The 22386-nt window shown below is 39.6% G+C and overlaps 1 protein-coding gene across 1 annotated transcript in view; it reads left to right on the top strand.

Moving 5' to 3' along the window:
- pde5ab (phosphodiesterase 5A, cGMP-specific, b) overlaps positions 1-22386 on the top strand; it is a gene marked incomplete at its 5' end in the record, with an annotated part of 77892 nt that overhangs the window by 28470 nt on the left and 27036 nt on the right. Inside the window, 6 exons of the mRNA XM_043700718.1 lie at positions 2774-2841; positions 6458-6566; positions 6684-6768; positions 12804-12979; positions 15614-15673; positions 20839-20985. Of these exons, the coding sequence (XP_043556653.1) occupies positions 2774-2841; positions 6458-6566; positions 6684-6768; positions 12804-12979; positions 15614-15673; positions 20839-20985 (645 nt within the window). The remainder of the gene's footprint in view (positions 1-2773; positions 2842-6457; positions 6567-6683; positions 6769-12803; positions 12980-15613; positions 15674-20838; positions 20986-22386) is intronic.

Below are 22386 nucleotides of genomic sequence, written 5' to 3'. Positions count from 1 at the left end.
TTTCACTTTCCAACCTCTCTCTATTTAAAAAAAATTCTGCTTTCTGTTTTTGCCACTAATATGAATAATTTGATACTTAATTGCAGCCTATCCCCTTTTCAATGTACTAACCCATTCCCTTTAGAGTGGCCAAGTTGGCTTGAAGCCACTGTACACCCTCCTCACAATTACATCCCCTTTTATTTTGATATAGTCAATAAGCTTGGAAATATTACTATTAGCATGCAAATTAGTATAGATTATGAACGGTTGTATGCAGTTTTTGTCACCACACTACCAGAAGGAAGCTTTGGAGACGGTGGAGAGAAGGTTTACCAGGATGTTGCCTGGTGTCATGGGCTTTGGCTGTGAGGAATGGTTAAAAAGATGAGGATTGTTTTCACTGAAAAGATGGCATCTGAGAGGGGACATGATCAAGGTCTACAAAATTGTGAGAGGCATAGATAGGGTGGAGGGTGAGAGGCTTTTCTCCCTGGGTTGAAGTTTCAATTACAACAGGCACAAGTTCAAGGTGAGAGGGGGGAAGTTTAAAGAAGACATGTGAGGGAAGTTTCTCATGTAGAGAGTGGTAGAAACCCGGAATACACTGCCAGAAGAGGTGATGGAAACAGGCACATTGGCGCCATTTAAGAGGCATCTGGATGGTTACGTGAATAGGGAGGGAGTAGACAGAAATGGACCGAAAAAGGGCAGAAGGTTTGTTTTTTAGTTTAGTTAGGGCATGATGATGGGTACAGACTTGGAGGACCAAAGGGCCTGTTCCTGTGCTGTACTTCTCTTTTGTTCTTCTGTTGTAGACCTCGCAGTGACATTTACAGTTTTCCATTTGTAACAGCCTGTCATCCTGAAATTGATTTTATTTGTTCCTAGCTTGCTTTCTCTCTCTCGTACAATTCTCAAATTTGTTTATTCCCCACACTTCCCCAACCAATTCCATGTGCTCTAATTTTATTTATTAACCTCTTATTTTGGCCCTCACTAAAGCCTACTGAAAATCCAAATGCATCCCATCAACTTCCTTTTCTTTGTCTATGTTACAAGTAACATCATCAAAAGAAAACTCCAACAAGTTTGTTAAACATGATTTCCTGACTCTGCCCAATTTTGCCAGTTGTTTCAAAATGTTCAGTTATCACATCATTTAATAATCAATTCTAACACATTCCCTACTACAGGCATCATCTTAATTGGTCTGTGGTTCTCTAATCTCCCTCTTCCTAATTAAATAATGAGGTGCTATCTGCCAACTTCCAGTCAGAAGAAACCTTTCCAAAATCCATAAATTTATGAATGTTCTTTGTGCTTTATACGTCTTTGTATTTATGACTGAACAAAGGCTCCAGAGCACCAAAGTGGACCTTTCAACCAACCAGGTCTCCAGAAACAGAGGGTCCAAGTCCAGCTAATATCCCTTTCCTGTACTGCCAGAAGGAAAATCTATCAGTTCAGAGATGTTCCTTCTGGGGTGGCCTGTACACCCAACAAGGAAGTGAGAATTTGGGCCTGAACAGTCATTCATGTAATGGGTCAATGAATTATCCCATCTTAAGCATAGGCCTAATACAATTTGCAGTAATTTTCAAGACAGATTGTTATAAAGGAATGCAGTTTGTGCTCTGCTCTGTTGGAAACAAATAGTTTAGCAATCTTGAAATTATTTCTCTGACTATTATATGAGGCATTAATCTCTTCAAAATATTATTTTTACTAAATAGCAGAGGGAAACGGATGTCGTACAATTTGTGTTTTTATAACACAGACAGTGTTAGTCCTGGAATGAGTCTATTCTTGAATAGTGGTGAATTAAGATGTCTTTCCAATTTCATGGAAAATGACTTCACCTACTTTATAAGCATGTGTTTATAGCAAGACTCTGTTGTAAGATGAATCCTCACCACAGTTTATCCAGTAGTTTTGCCTTCCTCCTTCACGATAGGGATCCTTAGTGCCTGCTTGGTCTAGTGTGATAGAGGAAACCCACCTGATACTATAATGAGAAGAGATGTTTGTATGAAACAAAATGTAATTTATTGTGTGACATTGTATAAAAGAAATTAGTATGAAGATTATGATGGAGACCTTTATGTTAGGTATTACTCCTTTGAGACATAAAACTTGTCCCTGACCTGAGTCCATGTGACATCAACATATTGGGCAGTGATTAATGTATTTCTCAACATTAACCCATTCAGACCTTTCAATGGGGAGGTGATGGCCTAGTGGTATTATCACTAGCCTGTTAATCCCAGCTAATGTTCTGGGGTCCTGGATTTGAATCCTGCCATGGTAGATGGTGAAATTTGAATTAAAAAAAAACGGAATTAAGCAACGGATGATGGCCATGAAATTGCTGGAAATTCATCTGGTTCATTAATCTCCTTTAGGGAAGTAAGCTGCTTGCCTACAAGTGACTGGGAACCAGTGGTGAAGATGATGCAAATCTCCAGATACGAATTACAGATTTCTACATCCTTGTTAACTATACACCAATGTGATGATTTCTTAACTGCCCTCTGAACAAATAGGGATGGACATTAAATGCTGGCCTAGCCAGTGATGCCCTCATCCCATGGATGAATAAAACGAAATGCCTCCTCCCAAATATTTAAACAGGAATGAACTCAGTTAGTTTAGTTCTCAAATGTTAGAGGTTAGTTTGATCAAGTTTGGAAATCTGATTCTGCTAAGTTAGTTTGTGCTTGGGTTCACATCCTTGTAATATTTTCTTGTTTCATAGAATTAATCACTTGACTAATTTATTTTTGATTTTCAGGATTCATTTTCCAGTGTCTTCCACATGACTTCAGCAGAGCTGGAAGATCCGTCAGAGTTCCAGAGAAGGTAGCATACGATGTCATTAATCATCCTTCTATAACACATGGAAACTGAATTAGGAATGATGATGTTTGATTTAGCACACAGCTTTTATCCCATTGTCAAAGCTTCAGATAAAACTTCAATCTAATTTACTTTTTTTCAAGGAAAGACCCTCAGGGAATTCATGAAAAGAAGCAATAACAGCATTTTGTTATTGTGCCAGATGATTCCCAGTGTCTGCGACAGGTTATTTGACATGCTTTGAAGCAAGCAGAGAAATATGCACTGACTCAAGCTATTCTCCGCATTAGAATTCATATATTTTGTTAAACAACCCACACAAATGTCTCCTGCTGATTCTTTCTTCAACTTGATTCTTATGAAATTAAGCAAATAGCATTTTCAAAGACTAGTGAACACTCGTGAGAAAGTCAGCATGAAAACTCAATTCAAATAGAAATATTTCCTTTTAAGAGTCTCAATTTGTGGAATTATGACACCAGTGCAAGTTTGTAAAGTCTACGCTACAAACTTAATTATTGATAAGAATCATTGAAACAAATTGGTTTAGGAGACAAATTAGTCCTGTTAGCAGTGAAATGGTAGAGATGTGAGATAGCATGATGGGCTGGATTTTTATATGTTGAAGTTCAAGTTCAAACAGAGGATAAAAAGAGCTATTGAAGCATCAGCCCCAAGGCATTTTAGTCAGAGCCTGGGAGCACCAGATCTGCTTTGATTCAGGAGTGAATAAAAGCTCCTCATATGATTTTTAAATAATTTTTAGGAATGCAGCTATAGTTTAACAGCTATCCGGCTTGAGACCAGCTGCAAGGAGATGTGAATCATGGAAGCAGGAAGTGTTTAAAAGATAACTAGAAATGGTTTGTTAAGTTTAAAGGGCTTATTCCTTTGTAATTAAAGATTTAGATTTAGATTACTTACAGTGTGGAAACAGACCTTTCAGCCCAACAAGTCCACACCGCCCCGCCGAAGCACAACCCACCCAGACCCCATTCCCTGACATTTACCCCTTCACGTAACACTATGGGCAATTTAGCATGGCCAATTCACTTAACCTGCACATTTTGGGACTGTGGGAGGAAACCGGAACACCCAGAGGAAACCCACGCAGAAACGGGGAGAATGTGCAAACTCCCCATAGTCAGTCACCTGAGGCGGGAATTGAACCCGTGTCTCTGGCGCTGTGAGGCAGCAGTGCTAACCACCAGGGTAGGTCAGCAGAGGAGCTTGGAGTCCTGGCATCATTTTGCATCATATGGATATTGGAGCAGTTGAGCAAAGCTATTTGGACTCCACCAATGATGGAAAGTGGACTCAAAGCCAATAGAAATTGATTCAGAAGCCTCATGGATTGACATTATTGGAAATGAAAAGTATCAGCCAGCACAGCAAAGGCAGAGCACAGACATCAGAAGCGGAGAAGAGGGACAAGGGACTCAAAGGAGAAGGACATCCTGCCTTGAGCATAGGACCTACAAGCAGAGGTGAAAGCACCTGTAGATAACTGGGAACCAGTGGTGAAGAAGATGCAAATCTCCAGATACGAATTACAGATTTCTACATCCTTGTTAACTATAGACCTTGTGTATCGGGTGGTTGGACATCAGTGTAATATCCAGGTGATAGATACCATCTTTACCAACAATGGAAAAACATCAAAATCATAATATCCATAGCATCATGTGCTCAGAGAGTAGCAGCCCAGAGCCAAGAGTATTCAGGTGGTGTCCTCCAAAAGAGGCTGAAGAAATGACCAAGAATAAAGAGATATTCCTGTTGCATGACAAGGGGGCATCATGTTGACAATTTCTGGAAAGAGGGACTTGCCTTCTCTCCCTTGCAGTCTTGAAGACCAGTCTTCCCTGTGCCTGCTATGGTAGGCCTAGTACAAACTCCCTCCCTTAGGGTAAGCAGAAGCCTCAATGATGGGTGCCATAGGTTGTCTGCAGTCTGCTTCTATCCCTGCCTCCACTTGGTTATCTTAGTGGGGAATCTACCTCCATCTCAATCAATGGATCACCCCATGAAAACTGCAACTGGTCAAATTTCAGGTAGATTCGGAATATAATCCCCAAAAGTACCATTTCCAATGGGAAAATCCAGACTAATAAATCATTTTTACCCTTAAGGCCTCCAAATCCCACTCTGTAGCTGAGAATAAAGTGTAACACTGCTGAGAAGATTCATGTAAATTTTGAAAGGTCACAACAGATGTGAAGAAAATTACAACTATATATATATTTTGCATAGTTAACAATAACAATATCTGCCAAATTTGCCTACTATTGATTCTGTTCTCCTTATATCTGCAACAGAGTGCATTTTTTGTATTGCACTTTGTCCTTTTTAAGACCTTGAAGCTACATTGTTAGGTCTGGATTTTATTCTGGATAGGTTTTCCACTGGAAGAATGGGGATTCATCCACCTGTGCTCACTGTGAGCTAACTTTTATTTTACTGAATCAGGCTGGTTCACTTCAGTTTTTGGTCAATGGGAACCCCAAGGTTGCTGATAATAGTTGATTAAGCTGTTGTACTGCCATTAAATGTCAAGAGGAGTTGGTTACATTCTCTCTTACTGGAGCTGGTCATTGTCTGGTGCTTATATAATGCAAATGTTACTTCCCACTAATCAGCCCAAAGCTGGATGTTCTCCGGTTCTTGCCGCACATGAGCTGCTTCAGTGGCTGAGGGGACATGAGTGAGGCTGGGCGTTGTGCAAAACTCAGTGAACATTGTTCAGCATGACATTGGTGGCTGAGGAGGCCAACAAAGCCATCTAGGGGCAAGTCTTAGGCAAGAAAATGCTAATGACTGTATCTGGTTTGGTTTTCCATATACTATGTCATGGCAAATCACCAACTAAATCGAAATAGTCATTTGATTAAAACTATGGTGGAAAGGCATATTTTTTTCTATTTGAATTAATTACTTCATCTTAACTGTAGATCATCCAAAAAAAAAGGCTGGTACATGTGGGAATCTATTGATCTTTAAAACAAACATCGGTAGGTTTAACTTCCATAAACATTGTTTAACTCTGATGGTATGTTATCATTCTAGTGTTAGAGAAACATATAGCAATTTTCCATGGAGACCCAGAGAAGTCAATTTAACTATATGATTGTGGAAAACAAGCAATACCATTTTAGCTGCTCATATAAGGGTCCTGATTTTCATTTTACAGATCGCAAATCCAATTCTGCCTATTTTCCACAGCCACCAAAGTCAAAACTATTTTCAATCGCTTTGACATCCATATAGGTTTTTACAAACTAATGGTTGAGTTACAGTCTATTATCCCACCTAAGTACAACTCCTTTGAGATGATAAAACCTCTTTTAAAATGTATTTAAAATGCACAGTTATTTTTAAAAAATCAACTTAAAGGTTAGATTTAGATTTATTAGATGGATATAAAATACTAAGTTCCCTAAAAGGTACAAGTGAGCTTTTGATTTAGTTACCCTGACAAAACATTTTGCAAAGGGAAAGAATGAACCATTTAATATTTCATAGCAAAGCAAATATTAACTACAGGGGTTTTTTCTAAAAAGTAGGCAGCAGTTTTGATAACAACTAAACATATTAATATATATTTGTTTGTTTTTAACAGGAGTTATGACACAAATAAAATCAATTATATGTTTGCAAAGTATGCAAAAAGCACCATGGAAACCTTAAATATTCCAGATGTTAACAAGGATGCACGGTTTACATGGACTGTAAGTGAATCTTAAGTAATCTCAAAAAGTCTCACCTGATTTAGTCCAAGGATTTTATCACTCAGTGTTATTTGGATATTCCGGTAGCTTTTAACCCTATTTTTATTTGCTTGATAGAATGAAAATGCAGAAAATACAAACAAACAAATAAAAAGCTTGCTCTGCACCCCAATTAAAAATGGAAAGAAGAATAAAGTGATAGGTACTGGAGCTTCTCTGAACATTTTAATATATGTTTGTGTTGGTTGTATGTATGGGATTTGTCTGCATGACTGCACTTTACATACATTTCATGAGCAATTCTTCAGATGATTCACTTTGTTCATTAAAATCATAATAAGCTGCAATAAAAAGGCTGAATGTTTTAACTCTCTGCTTTCTAGTGTATTAATTTCACTAGATTGCATAAATTATTGAAAAGGCATGAGTTAATAAATCTTTTTAATTCACAGAGGTTTCTCTGTTCAAACAAAGTTCTTCCTTCTGAACTGTCCAATCTGTGGTTTCAATGTAGCCAGTACTTCTGTAATCAGGTTTGCAACTGATTATCAGTGAAGAGATAAACTGAACACCTATCTCTTTAAATCTAAGTAGTTACTAGCTTTTCAAAGTTTGGGAGAAGATTTGTAGCTCGGGTGCTCATTGTTGTGGTTCTGTTCGCCGAGCTGGGAATTTGTGTTGCAGACGTTTCGTCCCCTGTTGCAGACACAAATTCCCAGCTTGGCGAACAGAACCACAACAGCAACTATCTTTTCCTCATTTGCATAAACTGTATTTTATAGGAAGAATTAATTGGTTTAATTACAAGGGTAGCAAACTTGTGGTGGAGACATATAAATGATTGGTTTTGATAGGTCGAACACATCACTCTAAGGAGAGTGGTGCTCTAATTATGATCACTTCATGTTTTCAGGAGGAAAATGTGAATGATTTCTCCAGGAATAGAATGTGGGTTTTGAAAGATTAGATTCCTAGATAGACAGACATTGTTTGCATGAATTTCTCAGTGCCCTGGAAATCTGCCCTATTAACAAAGCAAGACAATAGACAGTGAAATGAAAATGCATCTCTAAAGGGAAATAAAGCAGGGCTGTTCTTCCAATAAACTACCCGACTTGCTTATTAATGGGGAGAACATTTCCCTTGAAATGGGGCTTAAAAGGAGGCAACCTGGTATGCAGTTTGCACTGTCAGCTTGTATGGCACTATCCCATCACTGAGCCCATTTTCCCAGAGACAGGATTGTGACTCGAAGAGCTAACTGCTTACAGTCCATGGTTGGCCAAACAAATGGCCCAATCAGAGAGACTCACTGTGGGGAGACATTTCTTCACGTAGTATTCTATTGATCTTGGGAACACAAACATTTGTGGATACTCCAATGTAAAGTATACCCAAGGCTGAGATAAGTGTTGGTCTTTTGGGGAATCAAAAGGTGTGAGTAGTGAGCAGCAAAATGAAGTTGAGGACAGATCTTGAATCTCAATCAAATAGAATGATGGAGCAGGCACAAGGGACATTATCGTGTATTTCTGCTTCTATTTCATATTTTCTATGTAATGAATATCACATTACTACGTGTATAAGTGTTGATTTTTGTATAATATATGCTAGTTTTATCATTTGCTTAGAATTGAGAAAACAATATTTATCAGACAACCTGAGAATCACTAATGATTGTAAATTGATGACAATTGTATAATTCTTCAATCGTATTCTCACCTTTACGTCTAATCAGCATTTAACTTTTTATGTTACCAACTTTATACAATCTATACAATAAGACATTTACCCATAAGTATTTGAAAATGTTTGCCATATTTTAAAGTATTATGCTAACAAACTACACATGACATATAAACTCCTGTTGGACATGATTGTCACAAAACGTGGAGGGCAGTAGGACAGGAGTTTCACCCATACTTAGATGGGCAACAGATGTCACAGTGCAATTGCAGTTGAGCAGAATTGGATTTATGAGAATGGCACAAGATGGATGAGTCATGAGATCTCATGAGAGCAGATCTCTTGGCAGAGTAGCTGCAAGTAACAGCAGCAGAGTTCACCAGCATCCCGTTAAAATTCCGCAAATAATGAGAAAAATGTTTGTCTCGTTAGAGAGAAATGCAAGGAAGCACATTTGCATGCAGAATTTAATTCCCTAAAATCGACTCTCGGTTGGATTTCCACTGTCATTTTGTCCTCTTGTTAATTTCTCAATCATGGATTTCAGGGCCAGTGGGAAATCTCACTGACGTGGTGGGAAGGCAATTAAGTCAATTAATAGTTTCTTTGACCTCATGTCCTGATTTTCCTGGGTTAGGTTCTGAGATGTGTCTGAACATTACCAGATTAAAAGGAGGTGACTGACAGTCAGGAGTTATTGTTGGCTGAAACTGACCTGCTTACAAGAATATAAAGACTGAAATTAGCAATCCTGCAGTTAACTAGAATAAAAAGGTGCTGACGGAACAAATTCTTTCAACCTGAATTTGCTGACTATTTTGGAAGCAGCAACTTTGGTAGCTTATAAGTGCCTAAGAGGCTCAATGTCAGCAGCTTTCCCGTAACACGGGACTACGTGTTCACTACTGGCTTGGAGTTCTGAGGAGAAACTCCAGCTTGGTTTAACCCAGCAACCAAAGTGACAAAGTCTGACAGCAGCACCTGCCTCCTGCACTGACATGTGAAGCTCCAAGGAATGGACAACAGGACTGCACCTTGAAGAACTCTTAGAGAAGTGCATCAATAGCATACTTCTGTTCAAGTTGACAAGTGACCACCTATTGCCGTTGGATGTTAAGGGGATTGCAGTTCTCACTTTGCCAAGACCTGCAAATATATTCACATTGATACAAGCAAAGTCAGTCAAACCCTCGAGGGCTAGTAGATTTGTCTCAATCAAAGGATTTTCATGTTTCCCAGGGGTAATTGATTGCACTCATGTGTCAGTTAAGATGCTGTTAGACCAGCCATTTGTTATTCAGAAGAATCTCCATTATTGTAATGTGCAGTTGGTCTGTGACCACCACAGGAGCATTGTGCAAGTCTGTGCCAGATACGCAGGGAGTGCCTTGTATCTTCCATCCATCTCCATCAAACAGCCTCAGTAGTTGCCTTCTGCATGATAAGAACTGCCCATTCAAAATGACATTGCTCACCTCAGTGAAGACCCTCCCACAGAGGAAGGGGAAAGATACAACTGGAGACAAACAACCAATGCAACAAATGAATAAATGATTGGCTTGCTCAAGTCAGGATTCTACTGCATTGATAGATTTGGACCCTCCTTGCAAAATGCTCCAGCAAGTGTCTCCAACATTGTGTAGTCTCTTGTGGCCTTTGCAACATTGCACTATAAAATGGACTGCAGTCAGCACTAAAGGTAGATGGAAAGTGTCCAGCATCCTCAAAATTGGAGGATGATAATGTGAAGGAAGTGAAGGAGCTCACCAATTAGTAAATTAGGTCCACTCAGCATATTTATCCTGTCATTCCAGTCTGACATAAGTCTGAAAATTCTATCTAATGTGTTAAAGCACTTCATGAATGTTCATTCAATGAACATCTCCAAAAATGCAGTTTAAGACTGCCACCTTCTGTTCAACTAGGCCAATTTATATGATGTGTAAGGATTTCCATGCTGTCAATAAAAATACACAATCGGTCTATTGCTCTTTAAATTCCATCAATCGATTTTGATACCTGGGACTTTCATAAACCGAAACAGTTTTAACAATGGACCAAGACTCAAACATGAAATAGCCACAGGGGTCACCTGACCCAGATCAACCAAGGTCATGACAGTCTGAGTTGAAGTTAATATATTCACAACGACAATGAAACTATTCCACTCGACCCCATGGGAAATGTGAAAAGATTCTCAGTTCCTATCTAACTTCTTTTTTTGAGAATTTTCACCTTTTATAGAACATAGAACCGTACAGCACAGAACAGGCCCTTCAGCCCATGATGTTGTGCCGACCATTGATCCTCATGTATGCACCCTCAAATTTCTGTGACCATATGCATGTCCGCAATCTCTTAAATGTCCACAATGACCTTGCTTCCACAACTGCTGCTGGCAATGCATTCCATGCTCTCTCAATTCTCTGTATAAAGAACCTGCCTCTGACATCCCCTCTATACTTTCCTCCAACCAGCTTAAAACTATGACCCCTCGTGTTAGCCATTTCTGCCCTGGGAAATAGTCTCTGACTATCGACTCTATCTATGCCTCTCATTATCTTGTATACCTCAATTAGGTCCCCTCTCTTCCTTCTTTTCTCCAATGAAAAAAGTCCGAGCTCAGTCGACCTCTCTTCATAAGATAAGCCCTCCAGTCCAGGCAGCATCCTGGTAAACCTCCTCTGAACCCTCTCCAAAGCATCCACATCTTTCCTATAATAGGGCGACCAGAACTGGACGCAGTATTCCAAGTGCGGTCTAACCAAAGTTTTATTGAGCTGCAACAAGATCTCACAACTCTTAAACTCAATCCCCCTTTTGGAGGTGAAGCCTCACCTGTAATTATCAAATCTGAAAATATAACTTCAGAAAACATGGAATATACAAACAAGCTAATGAGTTTTGTTTTAGGAAAGGAGACGGAATTAACGAGACAAAGTTCATCACAAGCTGAGAAGACTCTCTCCCTCTGTTGCCCCCCCCATTCCCCTCTCTCTATCTCTCTCTCTCTCTCTCGAGAGAGAGAGAGAGAGAGAGAGAGTGTAACCATATCAGAAATAGGAGCAGGAGTAGGCCATTCAGTCCCTCAAACCTTCTCACTCTTCAATATGATCATGACTGACCTGCCTCAAGGTTCACTTCCTCTTTTATGCCAATTCAGCATAGCTGCCAACTCCTTGATATTTCTCTTTAAATATTTTCAGTGATCTTGCCTCCACACCTCTTTGAGTTAGATAATTCCATACATTTACTACGCTCTGTGCATCTCAATTTGAAATGAATTTCCACTCAATCCGTGTGTACATCTCCCAGTTCAAGATACATCCACTAGTAAAACCAAACTGCAATATCTATTCTGTCAAACCTCTCAGAATCTTGCATGTTTCAATAAGATCATCCCTCAATTTTCTACCTCAGATAAATAAAGGCCTAACCTGTTTAACCATTCTTGATAAGTCAAACCTTTCATCCCAGGCATCAGCCTAATGAATTTCTTTTGAACTGTGTGCAATGCCAGTACATCCTTTTTTTAAAAATACGGGGACTAAAACTGTACACAGTATTCCAAGGTATCTTTCCAAGGCAAGTTAGGCTGAAACAATCCCATTTGTAAAAGCATTGTCATCACAGACATCAAGCCCATAGGTAAAACTATTTAAGAATCAGCCAAAAGGAATATTAAAATGTTACCAATAAAGACATAGTACTGTGGTAATCTGAAGTAAATATATCTGATACTACTGTTATGTTTTTATTTTGCATTGGTATTAGATAAACTAACAATAGAATTGTGAAATGCATCAAAACAGAAATTGCTGGATAAACTCAGCACATCTAGCAGCATCGTCACTGAACTAAAAATATTAACTCTGTTTTTCTCCCTCCATAGATGCTGCCAGTCCTGCTAAGTTTCTCCTGCAATTTCTGTTTTTGGATAATTCAGAATGCCACCATCTGCAGTTCTTTGTTTTATTTCCCTGGAAACAGGAATATTGTTTTGTGACACAATTTCCTTCGGTGGCTAATCCTCATAAACACAATTGATATAGCCTAAGAGAACCACTGCAGATTATGTCAGAGGTTTTATTGTGATTAAAGAAGATTGAATCAGGCAGGCAAAAGGATACCCAACAGGTCCACTCAGTTTTCCACTTTTAACTGCTCACTTCACAAGTGACAGAAGGTTAGCTGGCATATAAGTTTCCCACCACTGCAATTCAACTCTCATAATTCCATGGCAGAAATCTTGAATCTGTCCTCAAATGACACCAAATGCAAACTGTCAGGAATGTTCACATTTGTCACTCATGCAGAGTAAATCAATTAGAAGCATCTGTCGTAACAGTAACATATGTTAATCTGATGTTAGTAATGATACTAATTGTGTGCAAACACTGTTTGTGATATTATGTTAACTTATCACTGTTATTCCAGTCCATATATTAGCTGATGTACTATATCTCATATACCTGCACGACTGAACTAACAATAAAATCTTCTAACAGTTCTTCTTTTAATTGGTTACAGTATATCATTTATGTATTTCAGGCGTCTGTCAGTTGATGAACAAAATTGGTGAAACCGTTGACAAAATCAATGCCTTTAATAAAAACGATGAACAGTTTCTGGAAGCATTTGCCATTTTTTGCGGCTTGGGAATACAGAACACTCAGATGTATGAAGTTGTTGAAATGGCCATGGCAAAACAGATTGTGACACTTGAAGTAAGTGATGAATAAGGGTAGTTTTTAATTTTCACCACAGGCTGCTAAATTCCAGAATGCGGATCAGCACACCATTATGCACCTCACTTGACTTTCCTCTCCCTTGTCCTTTGTAGTTGAGTAGTCCTTATGAAGAATTAGCTATCATCCCAGAGGTGTACCGCTAGCAGTTATCTACCAGTTTCTGCATGCTGCACATGGGAAACCTGAATCTCAGACTTTAGATGTAATAGTGAGTATCTCCACTACTGCTAATTCCTGTTTCCGAATTCCACATCTCATTTGCATGGGAACATAATTGGAGCAGTCCCTAATTTGTGCTTGCATGGATCCCAACCATTTAAAAGATCAACAAATTTCAATAAAATCAGATTTTGGAGTCCCTAGGACGTGGAGATCAGACCAGGTAAGAGAAAGTCTGTTCTTAGTTCACTTCTTTTGGATAGATAAGGAATGTCTTTGCAGAAATACAGTACCACTTTGGATCCTGTTCCAGGACACCTCTGGAGGAGGTAAATTAACCTTGGGAGCCATTGCACCCATAAGGGATCCATTGAGATTGTCAAATCAGGCATTTTAACATTTGTGCATTGGATGTGTGTTGGCTGGGCCAGCACTTATTGCCAATCTGTAATTGCTCTGGAGAAAGTGATGGTGAGTTGTAATCCTGCACTATCACAAGCAGCAAATGCGAAGGAATGCTGATATAGTTTCAAGTCAGGATGGTGAGTGGGAAATAACTTGCAGATGATGGTGTTCTAATATATCTACTGCCCTTGTCCTCTAGATGATAGAAATCACATGTTTGGAAAGCACTGATAGAGGAATCTTGATGAGTTATTGTAGTGCGGTAAATGATACACATTGCTGCCACTGTGTCGGGGTGAAGAGAGTGAATGTTGAAGGTGGTGGATGAGATGTCAGTCAAATAGAATGTTTGGTCCTGGATGGTGTCAAGCCATTTGGTTGTTGCTGGGATTGCAACTGGGAAATGGAGAGTATTCCATCACACTCCTGATTGCAGCCTTGCAGATAGTGGACAGGCTTTTGGGAAAGGAGATGGGTAACTCACTGCCGAATTCCTAGCCTCTGACCCTGCATATTTATGTGGCTGACTCAATTCAGTTTCTGGTCAATAGTAACAGATTGTTGAGAGTGGGAAATTCAGCAATGGTAATGCCATTTAACAGGAAGGGAAGATGGTTGGATTCTCTCTCCTTGGAGATTGTCATTGCCTGGTGCTTGTGGGGCTTGTCAGCGCAAGCCTGAATTTTGTCCAAATCTTTCTGAACACAAGCCACTTATATATCTGAAGTATCACAAACACTGCTGAATATTTTGCAAACATTAGTGAACAATACTGGCACCTAGCCAACAATTTGCAAAATTGCTTAGCTGTACACATCAAGCAGGACAACTCCAATTTGGCTAAAAACTGCCCTGGTAGTCTACTTTTGAGCATCAGTAAAGTGATGGAAGGTGTCATCAACAGTGATATCAAACAATACTTGCTAAGCAATAACCTTTTGGCTCCCACAAAAGCCATTGGTTAAATGCCTTTAGAGCGTTGCTTGGAGGAGGAGAAGAAGCAATGTTTCCCTGAGCTGAATGATTCAAAGCTGCCAACTGGCTGGAACCTGTCCAACACATTCTGTCTGCCACATTCACAATGACACCTGACCCCTCACATTTGCCCCTTGTAGAATTTGACCAACAATGCACAATGAATGCCAGATTCCCACTGAAGCCTGCAAATAGAGCCAGTGAAGCAATTCCTCTATCACCATCCTCAACATGCCATTCTTAATCCTCAAAGCTTTCCTGTATTATTTTTCAAAAGCAAGTTACATTGTAGCTTTCTTAACAAGCTGAATAAGTCATTTTTGATCAGCTTTCCGGAAGCAAGGGGCTAACTCTTAAGGAGAAAATTCTTTAATCAGAAAGTAGTTAAAGTGTAGGATTCACTACTGAAAGAGTCATTGATGCACATATCATTGATGTATTTAGGGGAGAGTTAGATAAATTCAAGAAACAGAAGAATATATTAACAGGTATGGATAAAGCAGGGCAGAAAGAATCTCATGTTGAGTATAAATGCAGATCAGTCGGGCCAAATGACCTGTTCATCTGTACTGTAAACTCTATGGAATTCTACACAGCACATACATTTTATCCTCCCACCATATGTTTTTTTTTATATTCTCTACCTATGACCTGTGTGCACCACTATTGCCAAATAAACTGCAGACATTCTCCATTCCAACATGAGTCAGATATGGTCCTCAGAGGATTTTAGTGTGCTTAGTCCAGATATGTAGCCCACAGTAAAACTTTTTAAATAATGGCGCAGACAGGTATGGATTTCCTCTTTGGTGTCATTTTATAATTGTATATTGTAGAAAAATATTTCTAAGCTATCTGTTGTTATTAAATTGAAGATCCAAGCTTTGGTGTTGTGACAACTATTACAGGCACTTTTTTTTTCTTCAAATGTCATGTAGGGAATCTGTCAGTTTAGCGCCATTTCTGAAGGTGTGAACTTCATAAGAACAAGAGTAACTTTCAAGCAATAAGTAACACTGCTGTATCCAGGAAATTGGAAATTGTTCCAAATGTCTTTTGATGTTTTTTCAGGTCCTTTCATATCATGCATCTGCCACTGAAAATGAAACTGAGGCGCTTCAGGTAAAAGCGGTAAAAAACTTTCCATTTCATATTTTGCTCATAATTTATGTTGTTCAGCTTTCAATTTTAATCATTACAATGTGTGCCCACACACATCTAGTAACTTGCAATGTCAGAGCAAGGAGATGGCATCATGGCACTGTTACAGAATTTGCCAAAGGTTTGAGAAGGTTGAACTGATGTCAAAGAAAGTTTGATAATCAATATTCAGCACTCAAAGCTGCTTCCTTAGCTCAGGTAGGAAATGGGTTCTTCATAGTACATTTGCTGAGAAATTGCTTTCCACACTTCAAAATTTTGTTGAAGATATTGGAGGTTTGATCTTTTAGTCCTTTTGCAAATTAGATTGGCCTTCAACTGTCAAACAGTATGGCCAGTAACAACAGCAGCAGCAGTAGCCCAGTGGTCACAGGCCTATAGCTAGACCCGAGTAAGGGCAGTACCAGATAAGGGATCAACAGAGAGATATGACTTGCTGGAGGCACTAGCTCAACACAGGCTCCATAGCAGCAGCTGAGCTTTCTCGATGTGTCTGAACATCAGTGTCATAAGTGGTTCAGGATACCATGTTAGACTGTGGTCTTTCGTTACCAATCAAAATCACTGCAATCTTCAAATGTTTTGCCTTTCGACCTCTCCAGGCCTCTGTTGCAGTCATATGCAGTGTCTGCTCATCAAAGATCCATAATGTATAAAGCTGATGACAGTTGGGTTGCTTGTCAGAGTCAGCAATTTGTGAACTACTCCCACGGGGATGATAGTCTGAGTGGACATTTTGACTGAAGCTGGTTCCCACAGCTGCACAAGCTTGGCTCTGCACAAGCAGCAACAACTCCCCCCTCCCCGCACCCCCCCCCCCCACCCCAAAACTAACAATCAAATGCAAAGCTCTCACATCTATAAATGTGATGTTGGTGTGCAACAATAAAATGATATTTATGCTGAAAGATTCTCAGGCAACTGTCATGGTTCTTTCATCTTGCAGCAATCTAAGTTCCCAGATGTCTTTGGGCCCAGAAATAGATCCAAAGGGATGGCTGCTAAGCAACAAGGAATACTCCCTTTGAACATGGCTCATGAGAAAGCTGATATATAATTGTTGCAATAAATATCATACCACATTAAATATGTGGTTTGAAACATGCTGAAAGTGACTTTCAGATTTCTGGTCAGATCCGGATTTACTATCAATATGTACCAGTTAGAATCTCCAGATTGCTTGTGGTTTGCTATGCTCTGCACAGCACAGTGAAACTTGAACTTATGACTGAAAGAAGCCAGGAGTTCAGAACAATATTGGAAAATGCATAGAGAGAGAGAAGTAAGATGTGAAAGAAGAGGAAGAAGCAAGTGCTAAAGGCAATGCACTCTCAGTTGCTTGCATTACTGCCGGGGGTATTCTAATGATTGAAAGCTTTATTTAGATTGCTTCAGTGAATGAATGAATCCAGGAAATACAATGGCCCCTCTTCTTCCCATCATTCCTTTCACTGCCCAATGCTATTGACATAAAGTAGTCCTGCAATCACTAAGCACACTTGAACATCCTCAGTCGGACCTGTATCAATTCATATCTTCACATCAAACAAATTAAAAGGCGACTTACCATCCAGCACCTGACAATGGACACAATGAAAAAGAACTTTTTTTTGTGAGGGAAATAAGCAATAGAAATTTATACAGAAAACACTCTTATCCTCAGGCATACCTCTAGAGGTGGAAGAAAAGGGCAACTACAAAGCCTTACTCTCCTTTTCCTATTATTCCTATATAGTATAACCTTTATGGCTTCAGTGGGGAGATGATGCAGACTGCTCAGAGCCCTGCTCTGTCTGCTACAATGTCTGAAGTTCTCCAGGTTTTGGAGCTCATGAAAGCACCAAAAAACTACTTAACCTGGCCCATGTTGTATCAGGTTCAGCATTCAGGAAGTGAAGTAGTATATGAGCTACAGACTGAGAGGTCGACTGCGGGTCAGAAGGGAATCCTCACAGACATCATTAGGTAAGGTGCTTCTTTGGAGAACTGGTACCGGCACTATGGGCCAAACCGTCTCATTTTACACTGTAAACGTTCTGTCATTGGTGCTCAATTCACCATCATTCTTTTCATGGCTCAGTTGGAGTTGATCTTTACCATTGTGCTGGAGAAATTTAAGGTACAGATGAACATGGCACTGCAAAGCCAAGGTATCTGCCAATCTATTTAAGATGAAGGATATGGTGACATCCAGAGTTTGCATGACATCAGTCATGACAGGTATGGACTTAAAGTATTTCAGAAACATTTCCAACTTCATCTCGTTGATGGAACTTGATTCTGTATTAATTGGTATCTAACGATGAGGAACTGTTTATCATACCAGGGGTATGGAAAAGGAGGAGTGAAGCTTTCTAATTGATCACATTAATGTTTAGGAAAGTGTTGTTAAATTTCCCTTTTTCTTCAAATTAACCAGATTGCATTAATTTGGATCACATTCTTATAACACTTATTCTTGCTGTAAGATTGAGCAATAATTCCCATCATCTAAAATATTGGAGAAGACCCTGGAATTTTCCAAATATCCAAAATACTGGACAAAATCCTGGGCTCAGGCTCCAAACGCAAAATAGCACCAGAATGATTTTTCTCTGGGACTGTTGTTAAGCCTGGAATTTCTAAGAGAACAATCAATCAAACCTAACTCTCGATATTGAAATTAACTTTTACACTTCAGGCTACCCAGACAGTATGGGGCCTACAGATATACTGAACATTCAACTTTGATCAAAATCTATTCACAGAGGTATTGGTCATTCAAGTTTAATCAAAATATATTCACGCATACTCTTAACAATCGAGAAACCAATTGACTTCAAAAGGAACATCAGTAACTCAATAGAAAACATAGATTTGGCACGAAGATAAGGGTGCCACAATTAGTATAATTGCAGGCCACAATCTCACCTGAGAAAGCGTTTCAAAGAGCTATCTTCAGAAGAAGAGTTCCAACAACTTATTCCAGTGGTTATTTCCAAGAGCTACCTCCAGAAGGGGGATCCCCACAGCAATTCCAAGAGATACCGACACAGGCCTGTTCTGAGCCAGGGGAACCAACAGCAACCGACCATGACCAGCAGACCCAAGAAGTGGCAAACTCTGAAACCCACTGACCTGACCGGTATCACAAAGCCTCAGACACATCCTGTGGTGAAAACCAGGCTTGCAAAACAAGCAGAACATAAGGAAAGTCAAGTACTTACCGGATAGATCCACTATGCACCTTACCGCATCAGCAGACTCAATCTAAATATGGCAAGCAGGATCAGCCAGCTGTACTTCAAAATCACGTTTTCCTCAGTGGTGAGCTGAAACTCCTGAGAACCTAAAGTTCTGACCTAGCTAGCAGGGAGGGGAAGGCCGGTGGTGACAGTGCATAGGGACTCCAAGGTAGGAATTCTGATTAAAGTATCTGTAATTAAAACAGTTGTTTTTAGGTTCTAATAGTGTTTGATCTAGCTAGTAGTGTATTTAATAGTGTTACTGTCCTCTGTTTAGTCAATTGTGTCAATTTCCCTGCATTTACCTGTATCTTTTATACTACACTTACCATTTCTTTGTATTGTAAATAACACAGAGATTCTTTTTCCCTGAAACACCTGTCTACTGTCTTCTTCACTTCACAGTCCCTGAGTAAGTCCAGCGTCTACAATCAGGGATGTGGGGGTGATTCGAACCATCTAAAATTACTGAGTGCAAAGCCTACATTATCTGCTTGATGTCAACTTGTCTTTCAGCTGCTTGTTGAAAAAAAAGAAGAAATAAATTCAGAGAGCTCAGTTTCTGGATGTGTAATGAACGGACAGTTTGTTGCAGGACTGCTTTGCATCATAGGGAAGTGGACAGGGAGAAGGTTATGACAGTTACTTTCATTCAGAGGAAATGACTAGCTGATTCTTAAAGCTATTACAATACCCGGGGCATCCAAGCAACAATGTGGCTAATTAATGTGGTGCTGATGTCACATCTTCATTTTCCTCTTCATGCTTCTCTTTCTTTCCAGTTGGATCACCGGCTAAGAGGAGAGTACCTTCTTCCTCCAGTTTTAGTCCTCACAGCCACATTCCATTGTACAGAATATAGCACCCAATTAGAGACTGCACTCATGAGTAATGAGGAGTGCATCCCAGTGCATCATGACCATGTATACAATGACCCTTGTGGTTTACGTATATTTTCCATTTATTGATGAAATTCCTGAGTGTGACATCACTATATTTAGAGATGGTATCCTTTGTTGGATATCAGCCACCCCTTAAGAGTACTTCCTATTAATAGGTCAAGATTTAATTTGGCATAATAGGAAGTCTCATGACATCTCCCAGATAATCCAACTCAAACTTGCCTGGAATATTCTTTGTCCATAAACGCTGCCAGACCCGATGAGCTTTTCCACTCTTTTATGTTTTTCTGTCTGTGAGCTTGGTTACATGGATAGTGTCTCCAGTTGTCTCAGTGCCTCTGCTGCTACCAAGACCATTATCTACTCTCAGCTGCCAAGAGAGTGGGTTTTGTTTCTGTAGATGCTGATGGTCTGACTTTGAATCTAATCTTAAAGCAGCTGTGGCATCAACCAACCTGATGTTCTCCATGTGAAGACCTCCAAGGTATAGAATTAAGTTTCTCACAACAACTACTGTTACCAAGTCTTTTTCTAAGAGTAGACTAACAAAGCAACAGTGAACACTGAGCTGAAATTAATTTTCGGATTTCTGACATCAATCTCACCCCTGTTACTGTGGCAGACTGAAGCTGTTAAATCCAATAAGTGCATGAAAATGACTTTAAATGTGGCTCATTTAATTATTAGAATTAGCAACCCAGCTCTCTAGAAGGATTTAGATTTGTATGTCTAAACTTGTCTCCATTTAAACTGATGCGGGCATTTTGGGGATGGGCTGAGTTCAGGTTTCCAACTCCTGCTGTTGTAATCTACTCTCTGCATCTGCTTGACAAACTAAAATTGCTCACCTCCACTTTAATGTGTCTCAAATACAACATGTGTCACAGGGTAACCTGCCTTTGTTCAATCATTACTTACAAATTAGAAATGACCAATGAAGTGGAAAAAAATCCAGTAAATATTTAAATAGTAATCATTAACATGTTTTATCATATTCACTATTTTTCAGGCCATGGCTGTCCCTTCTGCTCATTCACTGAAGCTGCTAGATTTTAGCTTCAGTGATTTTGACTTGACTGAAGTTGAAACAACGCTGGCTGCCATCCGAATGTTCATAGATCTGAATTTTTTACAGAATTTCCAGATGAAATATGAGGTAAAGAGGGGTTTGTGGAATTTATAAGAATCGCAAGTTATTAATCCTATAAACTTCAACTACACCTGAGTAACCTTTATGAAAGCCGACTTATGCTTCAATATTTTTATCTGGTAAGTGAAAATTATACAAGGAAATTTGTAAGGAGATCCCAGCTATCTGTAAGAATAATAGAGTGGTTATGGTAGGTGATTTTAACTTTCCAAACATAGACCGGGACTGCCATAGTGTTATGGGTTTAGATGGAAAGGAATTTGTTAAGTGTGTACAAGAAAATTTTCTGATTCAGTATGTGGATGTATCTAATAGAGAAGGTGCAAAACTTGACCTACTCTTAGGACTCTGGGGCAGTATGGTGGCTCAATGGTTAGCACTGCTGCCTCACAGCGCCAGGGATCCAGGTTCAATTCCCGGCTCAGGAAACTGTCTGTGTGGAGTTTGCACATTCTCCCAATGTCTGCGTGGGTTTCCTCCGGGTGCTCCAGTTTCCTCCCATAGTCCAAAGATGTGCAGGTTAGGTGAATTAGTCATGCTAAATTGCTTGTAGTGTTAGGTGCATTAGTCAGGGGTAAATGTAGGGGAATAGGTCTGGGTGGGTTGCTCTTCAGAGGGTTGGTGTAGACTTGTTGGGCCAAAGGGCCTGTTTCCACACTGTAGGGAATCTAATCTAATCTAAATAAGGCAGGTGACGGAGGTGTCAGTGGGAGAACACTTTGGGGCCAGTGACCATAATTCTATGAGATTTAAAATAGTGATGGAAAAGGATAGACCAGATCTAAAAGTTGAAGTTCTAAATTGGAGAAAGGCCAATTTTAACGGTATTAGGCAAGAACTTTCAAAAGCTGATTGGGGGCAGATGGAAAATGGGAAGCCTTCAGAAATGAGATAACGAGAATCCAGAGAAAGTATATTCCTGTTAGGGTGAAAGGAAAGGCTGGTAGGTATAGGGAATGTTGGATGACTAAAGAAATTGAGGGTTTGGTTAAGAAAAAGAAGGAAGCATATGTCAAGTATAGACAGGATAGATGGAGTGAATCCTTAGAAGAGTACAAAAGCAATAGGAGTGTGCTTAAGAGGGAAACTAGGAGGGTAAAAAGGGGACAGGAGATAGCTTTGGCAAATAGAATTAAGGAGAATCCAAAGGGTTTTTACAAATACATTAAGGACAAAAGGGTAACTAGGGAGAGAATAGGGCCCCTCAAAGATCAGCAAGGTGGCCTTTGTGTGGAGCCACAGAAAATGGGGGAGATACTAAATGAGTATTTTGCATCAGTATTTGCTGTGGAAAAGGATATGGAAAATATAGACTGTAGGGAAATAGATGGTGACACCTTGAAAAATGTCTGTGTTACAGAGGAGAAGTGCTGGATGTCTTGAAACGCACAAAGGTGGATAAATCCC

Source organism: Chiloscyllium plagiosum, chromosome 1 (assembly GCF_004010195.1).
Source record: "Chiloscyllium plagiosum isolate BGI_BamShark_2017 chromosome 1, ASM401019v2, whole genome shotgun sequence".
Taxonomy (NCBI): Eukaryota; Metazoa; Chordata; class Chondrichthyes; order Orectolobiformes; family Hemiscylliidae; genus Chiloscyllium; species Chiloscyllium plagiosum.
Note: the sequence above shows the minus strand (reverse complement) of the source record. Positions and strands in the feature narration are given on the sequence as shown.